Source organism: Carassius carassius, chromosome 21 (genome assembly GCF_963082965.1).
Source record: "Carassius carassius chromosome 21, fCarCar2.1, whole genome shotgun sequence".
Lineage (NCBI taxonomy): Eukaryota > Metazoa > Chordata > Actinopteri > Cypriniformes > Cyprinidae > Carassius > Carassius carassius.
In genome coordinates, this window is record NC_081775.1 from 29,163,956 (window position 1) to 29,176,749 (window position 12,794).

Below are 12,794 nucleotides of genomic sequence, written 5' to 3' on the forward strand. Positions count from 1 at the left end.
TGGTTTCTCTACCACGGAGACTGTTTATTCAAGCCAGTGTGTAATTATGGTTTTTAAGAAACCTTAAGGGAAATGTATTTTCTTCCTTATTTGAATAAAGTTAGACTTGCCTATTGAGTTCTTCTGGTTGCTTCAAGGTAAAGGTATATATTTGCTTTCATTTTTAATTAAAGTACATGAACTAGGAGAATCAACTGACATCTGCATACTTTAAGAATGCCAAATACTAGTCTAGAGCAACAATTTGCATAGTAATCACATTAATGGGAAATTAAGAGAAGGTAAATAAAATTTTGACTAAAGGCAAAACAAATAAGTTCTTACTTTCCTCCTACATTCAAGATTTTATTCAGTAAACATTGGCTATGTAATTTGATAACATACTTTGTGCAAACTGTGCAGCGGGACTAATTAAGTATGTACTAATCCTTGTAAGTAAGTTATCATCAGTTTTTGACTAAATGCAAAAGACTAGGATTCAGCATTAACCGAATCATGGCTTATTCCATCTTTCTCTTTGTGTTTAATGCAGGATCCCTGGTGAGATCCCGTTGGCTGATGATCCCCCTGCTCGTGCAGGCCTGGCTCTTGGCTTCCCAAGGCAGAGTCCGAGAGAAACCGTGTCCCCGAAGCTGCCGCTGCGATGGCAAAATAGTGTATTGCGAGTCAAATGCCTTCCGTGATGTGCCAAAGAATGTTTCTGTGGGATGCCAGGGCCTCTCCCTGCGGTACAACAGCTTGGTGAACCTCAGAGCCGGTCAATTTGCCAGCCTCAGCCAGTTAGTCTGGTTGTACCTGGACCACAACTACATCAATGCAGTGGACAAACAAGCCTTTCAGGGTGTTCGAAGACTAAAGGAGTTGATCCTCAGCTCCAACAAGATCACACATTTGGAAAACAGCACGTTCCATTCAATCCCCAACCTACGCAATCTGGACCTGTCCTACAACAAACTTCAAGTGCTGCAGCCGAATCAGTTCCAGGGCTTGCGCAAACTGTTGAGTCTCCACATCAGATCGAATTCCCTCAAGACGGTTCCCATGCGAGTGTTCCAGGATTGTCGAAACCTAGAGTTTCTTGATTTGGGCTACAATCGACTGCGAAGTCTTACCCGTAACGCATTTGCAGGACTTCTCAAACTGACTGAGTTACACTTGGAGCACAACCAATTCTCAAAGATCAATTTCTCTCATTTCCCAAGGCTGAACAACCTCCGTGCTTTGTATCTGCAGTGGAATCGGATAAAATCTATAACCCAGGGAATTACATGGACCTGGACCTCTTTGCAAAAGCTGGATCTTTCTGGAAATGACCTGCAGATGTTGGATTCAAGCATCTTCCAGTGTCTCCCTAACTTGCAGACTCTTAATCTGGACTCCAATAAGCTTAGCAACGTGTCTCAAGAGGCCATATCAGCTTGGATATCTCTTACTACCATCAGTCTTGCTGGTAACATTTGGGAATGCAGCCCCAGCTTATGCCCCCTTGTAGCTTGGCTGAGGAACTTCAAGGGGAACAAGGAGACTACTATGATTTGTGCTGGACCAAAGGAGGTTCAGGGTGAGAAAGTCATTGAGGCTGTTGACACACATGGAATCTGTAAGTTGATGCCCACTCCTTACCAGCCGATCTCCTCCACCGTAAGCTCCCCATCCAAACCTGGACGTTTCCCCCTGCCCACCATGTTCAGGGTGAATGAGAAAATAACACGCAACAACGCTGTTGCACCTTCCCCAACGGCTGCATCCCCACTCATCCCTGAGCAGGACTTTGAGCATGTTTCGTTCCACAAGATAATTGCTGGCAGCGTCGCCCTCTTCCTGTCCGTGGCCATGATCTTGCTAGTGATCTATGTCTCTTGGAAGCATTATCCCAGCAGCATAAAGCAACTGCAGCAGCATTCCATGGTAAGAAAACGCCGGAAAAAGGTGCGGGAGACAGAGCGCACCATCAGCACCCCGCTTCAGGAATATTATGTGGACTACAAACCCACAAACTCTGAGACCATGGACGTACTGGTCAATGGGACAGGACCCTGTACCTACACCATCTCCGGCTCCCGAGAATGTGAGGTATGATCCGTCGCCCTCCTTAAATCCATTACCACTGCGGGGAACAAGAGGTAAATGTCCAGTCGATGTGAGGCAAAAAAAAACTGTGTTGTCTACCCCACTCTTCCGCTGCTAGCTGTTCCCCTCTAATGGGTAGGAAACATGGGTCAGTGCATGGCAACTTGAGTCATATGTTCTCAGGCTTGTAATCAAAGTTTTGTTTCCTCCTTTTTCTTCAGGTATAGTAAGATAAAACACCCTCAAGCCCAAAACACCTTGTTATATATCAGACAGTTGCTTGGGGAATTTTTACTCTCTGCTGGCTAAAAGCACAATATTGAGTACTGCTTTTAAAATACACCACCGATTGACTAAAAAAAATGGTGTAGCTTCAAATACTGGGTCAAGTCTCTGTGCATTGCTCCTTTCCTATCCTCTGTGTGTTTTTGCATTAATATCAACATGCAACACCCCAGACAAGTGGCTGTTAAGTCAAATAAATTACGGTGGCCTACTTGTTTAAAGGAAAGAGACCAAAAAAAGACATTGATGAAATGTGAGAGCTAATATATTGGTCTGGTTCCAAGATAATTTTTTGCCTCATTTTGGATTCATGGTAGCAGTGACCAGATTATTAAGGGGTTGGAGAGATTTCCCGTAATCATGCACTTTGTCTGACAAATCAGCAATTCAGGAAGTAATTAAAGATACACATTGCTGATCCTTGTACATAATCCTGCCACATGGCCACTCTTGGCAATTGCATCCCATAATTTATGTAGTGTCATAGGTTCTCCACATGAAATATGACAAGGCCCAGGTCCAGACATAGAGGAGCTTGAGAAAATAAGCGTAAAGCCTTTTGCCACAAAGCATGTACTCAGGGGAGTCAAAGTACACATACATTACAAATTCAAATTACAAATCTTCCTGGTAGAAATAAATTCAGTGTTCACGGGTCTAATTATGCATGGCTTTCAGCAAAGGCCATCTTGAGTATTGCCTCCATCACATTGCCGGAAGTGTTAGAGCAAGTGTGAGATCCATAGGGAGTCTAACTTACAGGACAGCCATCGTTTAGTTTTGTTTTGTTTATTTTGGGGATTGTAGGTAAATCCGCATGGCAATTATATTCTCATTGTAAGTAATGAGAAAGCCCAAGGGATGCATTTCAACAGCTTTAAAAATGATAAAGCTGGTTTGCTTTCAACTTTGCACAGGAAGTAATAACAGAAAGTATTTCCCGTGAAACAAATTCAGATTAAATAGTTATTAATGAAATTCACAAATGGATAGAATTTACAACTGTTTGACTATAAGGCTTAGTGTTTTGTCTAGAAGTGCTACAGTATGGTGAATGCCTTTGCTTTTCTCACCAGTAAAATCTGCATTTTAAACAAGGTGCTGTGCTTTTCTGCTTGTGTATTGTTGCCGTGTTGATTCCTTTGCTTTATGGTTTTTCTGTTGTTAGCATCCATCATGTCCTTTGCTCCCTTTGTTGCTCCTGTTGTTGTGTTTTTCTGTCTTTTGACAATTACTAAGTTTTTCAGTTAATGTAGAACTGAACCCTGCTTTTTTTCAAGTAACCCTTACGGCTAATGTGTAACACAGTGATATTGGCTAATACCTTTATGACCTTATTTGAAACATGTTTTCCCTGTTGCGAAAGCATATAATTTCTTATACAGTATTATGTTTTCTAATAAAATTTGGTACAGTAGATTATTTTTCGGTTGATTTTACTGTACAGCTGCAAGTAAAGTTTAGGCACTAACTATGTTTTTCTGATGCTATTGTAGCATGCTAAACATCAGAAAAAAAAGTGAAATGCACTATGAACTTATTATTATCAACACCATCATTTGCAATATCAGCAAAGTGAACTTCCCACCTATAATTTAAAATAAGATCTATAGACCATGATAGACACACAAATGCTTCCTTTTTAGTAAATCTGATTGAATCCTGGTAATTTTAGCACATTATAGCTACAGTCTGAGATTCAATTTAATTGGGGTGTAAGTTTGTTCCCCCTCAATCTTTAATATTTGGTTGTGTCCTTGTACTATGGGAATATATCTTCAACTACAAGGTTTTATTGTCTGCCTGGCTCTCCAATCTCTCTTTTTAATCGTACGGTTGCTCTCCTGCTTGAGTTAGGTGAGTCCCTGACAGCTTTTTTTGTTGACAAGGCAGAACCACAGGAAGTCCAGGCAGTGGGCCATTACTGAAGCCTCTTGATGTTGTGAGCAGTCAGGCTGGCCATATTTACAGCGAGAAGGACGGTGATTCTATCTCGGAAAATTGGAAGTGTCAAAGCGCAAGATCAGAGACATAAAGCTACGGCTGTCAGAAAGCAATTTTTATCGAACGGTGATAACCTGTGACCTCCTGTGACCACGGTCAATGGCATTGCTCATCCTTACAGATCTGTAGAAGAGAAGAGGTATAGAATAACGTTGGGCTGATAATATATTGTGATTGTGGACCGGACTGTCTCCTACACACACAGTGATGGAAAGGGGATTACAGATGAACACACTTGTTTCATTTTAAAACGGATGCTTGGCACAGTCAGTATTTAGAAATATGAGTTTTCTTGTGTTTTGTAAATTAATGGTTTATATTTCAGTCGTAGTTTAGCAGAAATGAGCAGCTTGATAGCCCCTGATCACTATATGTTTTGCGATCTCATTTTATGTTCCACTAAAGAAAGAAAGACACTCATACAGAATTGATGCGACATCAGAGTGAGCAAATGATGACAGATTTTCATTTTTGGGTTCAGATTCTTTGCAGAAATGCTGTAAAATTCCTTTGACGTTTTTTGGTTTTGGTAATGATGTAAGTTTGACAAGTAACTAATGCAGCTTCCACTCTTGGACCAGATCAAAAACATGTAGGGATGAAGAAATAGTGTGATTCTACAACTTCCTATCTGTCACTGCAGATGTATTAATGAGTGATTCGTTTGTAATGCCGCTCTGAAGTCCCTGCTTAATCATTGTGACCTTGTTTTGGTGTTTCTCCAGAAGCAGAGCTACTGTAAAAAGCCAGTGGGCTTTGGCAGCATTGTTTCAGCGTATTAAAATGAACAACAGCTTCCCTGAAACTACAAATGTCCTCTTTAGCAGAACAGGGCTCTCCCAGGGCTCTTTGTTGGGTCAGCTCCTTTTGCTCCAAATGGCGAAGGCTTCGTCCTTGACTTCTGGATGGCTTCCCAGTGTTTCTGGCCCAAGCAGTGGTGCTTCACCTTTTCTGCCGCAACTGTCCCGGCAACCCAACCTTTACTCGATGGTTGTTTTATACAAACACAGAGCTGGGACTAAGAGATTAATGCGTGTGTTGTGCATCTCTTTTTCAAGGACTTTTGCTTTGAATATTCAGTATGAATGTGATTCTGCAGGGATTTCAGACAACAAAACAGCTCTGTTCCAAGAATTACTTAGCAAACTTATTACCTGGACAGCATATTCGAACTAAATATATATGTGTGTGTGTGTGTGTGTGTGTATATATATATATATATATACTGTATATATACACACACACACACACACACACACACATATATATATATATATATACAGCAGGTTAAATATATATCTAAAGGTGCTGTTGCCATGAAATTTTTTCCAGATGCCGGTAACAACCCAAGTGATCCGTACATACAAAGAAAACAAAACAAATAAGAAATTAAAATCTGTGTAATAAAATGGAATGGCCCAGGGAAAATAAAAGTATTGAACACAATTACTGAAATTTATTTATTACTTTGTACAAAAGCCTTTGTTGTTAATGACAGCTTCAAGACGCCTCCTATATGGAGAAACTAGTCACATGCATTGCTCAGGTGTGTTTTTGGCCCATTCTTCCACACAAACAGAATTCATATCTTGAAGGTTCTGGGGACCTCTTCTGTGAACTCTTAATGTGTAGTTCTTTCCATAGATTTTCTATTGGATTCAAGTCAGGCGATTGGCTGGGCCATTCTAGCAGCTTTATTTTCTTTTTCTGAAACCATTTGAGAGTTTCCTTGGCTGTGTGTTTGGGATCATTGTCTTGCTAAAATGTCCACCCTTGTTTCATCTTCATCATCATTATTCATACCCGAAGAGTGCACACTAAAAAGCCCGTTAAACAGTGCCTGATTACTGAACTAAGTAATCTTTTGAGCTAATACTGTCAAAACACACAAGGTTTACATATAGACTCAGCTGGTTATGGCTAAAATGAAAGTAAACAGTTGAGAGAAAAATAGATGCATGCCTGTATATTAGATGTGTGCAGCTCTTAAAGGGACCGTATTAAACTTGATGCCGACTTTCATTAAAGGGATAGTTCACTCTTACATTTTATTTCTGTCATTATTCACTCACATATTGTCCCAAACCTGTAGCTTAATTTCTTTCTTGTGCTGAACACAAAAGAAGATATTAGGATGTTTTCGCCATATTACCCACCCCTAAATAATTGGGTTGTTACCGACATCTGGTGAAAATTTCATGTCAACAGCACCTTTAGAAATGTATTTACTGAGAAAAATGGTGACGTGTTCAATACTTATTTTACCCACTGTGTGTGTGTGTGTGTGTGTGTGTGTGTGTGTGTTTTCTTTTTTAATATATATTAAAATGTAATTTATTCATGTGTGAATTTTACTATTATTACTCAATCTTCAGTGTGACATGATCCTTCAGAAATCATATGATGCTTTTTTATTATTATTATTGGTTCCTATTATTATCAATGTTGATTATCAAAAAGTTGTGTTTGGGTCTGACTTTAAAACTGGAGTTGAATCTTGGTTTAATTAATCTGATGACTTAAAGTATAGCAATTAATTTATCAATTAAATATTTAATTATCAACATTCTAATACCAAACTCTAGTTTAGCGTCCTGTGCATGTGTTGTGCACTACAATGTTTCAAATCATACATTTATAAGCTTCCAATTGAGTTGGACATCTGCTTGAGTAGGCAGCAGACAGCTGGACAGCTCACAAGGTTTTGGAACAGACCTGATGTGTATTTATAATAAAAGTGGAATTCTCAGGGAAGAGATGACATATATGAATGCATAAAGAGTATGTTCACACATTTGACATCTGGGATGCAATGCCAAATGAACATATGTCAGCAACAAACAGTCCTTTATGGACAATAAGTGAGAGCGATCCTGCTGCACTTGAAAAGTTGGAAGGAAGCATCTAAACAGATGTCTTAAATTTCACAAACTTTAACAAAACTAGGCCGCAGGGTAACAAAACATAACCTGGAGGCGATGCAGCTTGGGTTGTTAGTGTCTTGTTAAATGAAACATGCCAGTGAAGGATGCTGAAGGCTTTCCTGTGGATTGGAAGAACAAATTGCTAAGAAATCGAAAGCAGAATCATTTAGGCCTTAGTCACTGACCTTGATTGTAAAAGCAGTCATAATGCGTCCACAGGCTGAATGTGTGTGTGTGTGTGTGTGTGTGTGTGTGTGTGTGTGTGTGTGTGTGTGTGTTATACTGCAAGTTGGTGTAATGCACAGCAGGACCTACCAGAATAAATTTTATCTACAAGAATAGAATAGATTTTATTTTATTTTATTTTCAAATTATTATGATTTTTTTTTCAAATCCATCATATTATTTTATTTTGTTGTATTTTTTAGAATAGCATACATTGGTGAATTGTGCACCTGAACATTTATTATTAGAGTCGGGTTTGCTCTTTATAAGCTCATACAGTACGCACATATTTAATTTTTTGTATTTATTTATTTATTTTTTTTCTAGAATAGCATAGACTGATGAATTGCGTACAATAAAACAGTCAGTTTTGGTCTTTAAGTACTCTTGACTACACAACAGTATTAGAGTTTCACTTACTTTTCCTTTTCTCTTTCTATAGTTCTATAAAGTAAGGGAACAGAGCGTTTTATAGCACTGACCTGTCAGGTCAGATAAAATAAAAGCCACTGATGGGTGTTTAAAGCCCAAGCTTTAGTGGTGGCTCTCAGGCAATGCCAGACTTCTAGTGAATTAATGAATTGATAATGAAATTTAATTATACAGTTCCATTCAGGCAAGCGTTCGGGACAAAAGGTATCATTCAGGAGGTTGTCGTAAGCCTTGACCCCAGATGACTGGAAAGCTGTTGTTACTGTCAGAAAGATGGCTGAACCAGGATCAAAGCCCTTGTGATATTGATTTTAGGTGAGTCCATGAGAGATTTCATCAGTCACTTGATTCTGCTGAATTGGTTATATTTCACCAAACTCTACAGATGTGCCTAATGAAATGAAACCCTTCTGTTCTCATTTAGTTTGTTTTTCTCTATTACATAAGTAATTTACATAATTATCTCCTCTGAATCTCATAATCAGAAAACTTAGTTGTAGAATATAATGGTATAAAGGCACTTGAGTCACTCTTAAAATTGCCTAAATTTTATAGCATTAGATAACAAACTGACAAATGTTTTAGGATAATTTCTCTGGAGTATGGCATTATATTTTGATGAAAGCAAACAAAAACAGACTTTTTTCATTAAAACCATTTATAATAAGACCAAAAATGTAAATTACGAATGTAAAAGGAAACCATTTTGCTGACTTCCATTACATTAATGACATGCATACATGGTTGTGATGCCATAAAGCTGGATGGACTAGGAAGAGAGGATTGCATTGTGAATATTTAATTTAGATTTACTTCAAAATAGCAAGGAAACCCTGTTTTTTCATTGCATGACCCCCTTTAAAGACCCATTAATACACAAGGGATTGGATAAGAAAGTAAATACACCCTTCCCATCACTGTCGCTTCTTTCCTGCAGCTGTCCTGGTTTTGGCAGTGTTTTTGGAGTGTGATAAACAGTGTGAGACACACACACACCATGGCAGACAGTGTAGTGGAGCTGCACCCTTGTCTGTCTGTGCTGTGTTTGCTGGCAGAGAGGCACGCAGCTGTGAGGAGGGCATCGCTTTAGCTTTCATTGTTTTAGTTGAGTGTAAAAGCTTTGTTTTGGCTGGCCACACGGCTCAGGTGCCTTTATTGAGCGTGAGATTGAATCCAGGCTCACAGCTGCACAGGTTAAGCAACTCCTCTGTAACCGATTAGTTTTTTAGCATGCTTTGATGGAAACTAGTTGGGTATACTCTGATTAGAGAATAACTATTTAGCAATAATCTCTTAACACGCTTCAAGTGCTGTGTAGAGGATGTCAGTTGAACTAGACATTTGCATTTGGGAAGGTCTGTTGGCAAGATCTGTTCTCGTTAGTGTGGAATTTGTAAAAAATCCGGTTCCAGGAGAGACTGGAAGACAAATCCTGTGTCGTGCAAGATTCAGTCCTTGAATTCGATGTATGATTTAAAATTATGAAAAATTATATATGGATAACACTTTACAATAAGGTTCAATTTGTAAACAGTTGTTTATAGGTATCATGACCAACACTGTAAAAGTTATTTTAATGAAAAGTTGTATATAAAAACAAAGATTATAGAAGTATGTTTTACCAAAAAATGCTATTTCCTATTTCAAAAGAATACATTTAATTCAGTGTGTAACATGCTGTTTCTTTGTCATTTTTTGTGTGAAACTTTCCTAGCAATTTTTGAATACAATTTTTTTTTGTATAAAAATGCATTTTTTATATTTTGTAATGTTAACAAGTAATGTTACTTTCTAAATGTACTATTGTTCAATTGTTCCTCTATGTTGTTCATAATGTGCCATTGTTATTATATATATATATATATATATATATATATATATATATATATATATATATATATTTTTTTTTAAGTCAAAATGTTTTGGTATACCGTTTTAATTCAGTAAAATTAAATCCTCAACAATTACTTAAATTGATCAAAAGTGTCAGTAAATACATTTATAATGTTTCTATTTCTTATTAGATTGTAAGATATAATTCACAGATACACTTCTACTTTCAAATCATTTATGATAGTATACTATCTAAAAAAACGCTGGGTTGTTTTTCAACCGAAACGCTGGGTTGAGACTGCTGGGTAGTACGTTGGGTTGTTTTAACCCAAGTTTGGGTTTAAAATTGGTCTAGATCATAACCCAGCGGTGCTGGGTTGAGAACATGGACGTGAAAGAGAGCATGGATGTCAAATTCACACCGGACGTCGCTAGTGCGAGAAGACGCCATTTTCTCAGCGTGAAAGAAGTGAGAAGCAAGTGAAAGACATTATGGTAAGTAAAGATTCAAAATGTAAAGTTATCATTTATTGTTTATGTCCGGGAGTATTTTGAGATTTCATGAAAGGTGGAAATAAAAGAGCTTATATTGAAAAATACGTGGATGCGGTTTTTGCCTCAGAAACTGAGGTCTAAACGTCCTCATTTAACGTTACTGAACGGAAGAGGTAACGTTACTTTTAATATAACGTCCGTGTGTGCCTTATGTCATATTTACATACGATTTTAAAATATCTACACTTTTTGAAGTGTTAATAGACGGATATGGTTAAGGTTACACTAATGTTAATTTGTTTTCTTATTTTTCGCGGTTAAACAGAAAGCACGTTAGTTTTCTAAAGCAAACGGCGTTGTATAATAAAGACTAGCATAATTATTTTGAGGCTGTTGAAGTGGTAATTGTTAAAAGTAATGTTTTGCATGTAATATTTCAGACTTGTTGAGCTTGTGTCTTCATTGAGTCCGCGTTGGGGGTTAACTACACAGAAGCCTGCTTTTGTGACTAAAATAAGACTAAAATAATGTTTGTTTTTGTAGATGTTGAAAGCCAGAAACAAGATAACAAGATAAGATTTTTTTTTTAGACTGATGTGAGTTATTTTTAGAAAATACATTTTTCTGCTGTGTCCTGCCTGTTAACTTCACATTTTGATGCAACAACAGTGTGATTACGTGCTCATTTCATTAAAACCATTGATGTCTGTGTTTTTCATTGCAGAACTCAAACCAACTTTGGAGTTGTCTGATTTAGAGAGTCGTCATTCTTGGTCTTCCCTTAAAGGAATAGTTCGCACAAAAATAACTTACTTGCCCTCATGTCATTCCAAACCTGTAAGACTTCTGTCTGTCTTTACAACACAAATGAATATATTTTTAATTTTCTCATAATTTCAGTTAATCCATTAAGAGTCTACTATGTAATCTGTATTTTCAAGCTTTATAAATACCGAGTTATTGTAGAAGTAATCCATTCCAATATTTATATATGAATAAATCTTAAATGATATATGATAGCGAACGAATGTTCAAAAGAAAATATTGGTCTCCCAGATTAGCAATGGAGGACACAAATTAAGAGAATATTAAATATATTTATTTGTGTTCCAAGAATTTTTGTATGAGTTTGTATGGGTCTGGAACAACATGGGGGAGAGTAAATTATGACCATTTTTATTTTTTGGTGAACTAACCCTTTGAAGAGCAGCCCTCCACGTACATCAAAATTTGTGAGGTATGTGAATGTCATGTCTGTTTTAATGTTTCAGTAAAGAAGTAGCTTTCTGAAAGCAATATGTTTATTCAAACAATATTACATGCCCTCACACTATAGTGCTGCCATTATAGCATTCTAGAGCGCTGTGGTAGACAGAGACATTAAACAACCACACAAAGTGTTAAAATTATAAAACAGACTATTTACCTATCCGTACAGCTGTAAATACATGTCTATCTGAAAATGGATAGAGTTTAATTAAATGTTTTCTTTTTTCAAACTTGTTTCTCTTTCTAGGCCACTGATGAAGAGCAGGCGGTGACTGGATGAATGCTGGTCAGAGAAGAGAACTTATTTTCCCCTAAACTGATGCAGCAGTGATTTTAAAGGAGGACACTGCCCTGGATGATGAAGATGTCACATGCTGTGCTGATGGGGCTTCTTCATGACTATATCAATTATGCTAAAGAGATCAAATGAAATTTGATCAAATGAAAATTGACAGTGATGCATGATCTGTATTCATGGACTATGAAACAAACTGTAAGTGTATAATTTGTAAAAACAATGTTAAATGCTTGTTCTGTGTTGTTTAGTAGAAGAGTTTACACTCTGTCATTCATACACATGCTCACATTCTTTCACACACACATGCGTCTGTTAAATGTTTTAATATCAGTGTTAATGCTGTGGTTTATTTGTGTACTGTCATGCCAGAATAGTTTGTAAAGAACTTAACTTAACTAATTGTACAATTATTGTATAATAGGGTTTTTGTTTATTTTTATACAATATATTACATTTACCAAAAAAGTCAAATTTGATCTTAAAAGTTATATTCAACAAATGCTCAAGGCTTTATTTATAAACTTTGTAGCTGTTAATGCCATACTTTTCTGCTTTTCTTCTTACATGCATGTTACTCTTTGACTGTTTTCTCTTGTTTTTAATAAATATTTACCTTTTGATAGTTATTATTTGTGTGTAAAGTGACTTTATAATAACGTTCTGTTATAAGTTATTTATAAATTATTAGTTGATGATGAATCATTTAATAATTTACAAAACATGACTATACATTCATAAATGACTTTAGATTAGGGGATGCAGAAAGTGTTATAAATGACTTGTGTACATATACAAATAATTTGTAACAGGTAAGAAAGATCTACAAGTGATATGTAACACATTTACAAGTAATGAATAGTTTACACTTTAGATTAGGGGATGCAGAAAGCTTTGTAAATTATTTATTCATGCATTTTCACATCATCTATAACAAGTGTTGAACACTTTGTAGTGTTTAC

The 12,794-nt window shown here is 36.8% G+C and overlaps 1 protein-coding gene across 3 annotated transcripts in view; it reads left to right on the forward strand.

Annotated features, from left to right (window-relative positions):
* LOC132098085 (leucine-rich repeat transmembrane neuronal protein 4-like) overlaps nt 1–12,794 on the forward strand; it is a 195,807-nt gene that overhangs the window by 94,749 nt on the left and 88,264 nt on the right. For 2 of the 3 annotated variants that reach the window (XM_059504210.1, XM_059504209.1), the window contains exon 2: nt 533–2,073. In XM_059504210.1, coding sequence (XP_059360193.1) covers nt 559–2,073 — 1,515 coding nt within the window. In that variant the 5' untranslated portion in view covers nt 533–558. Of the gene's footprint in view, nt 1–532; nt 2,124–12,794 lie in introns of all 3 variants that reach the window. The other variant, XM_059504211.1, reaches the window with a different exon arrangement.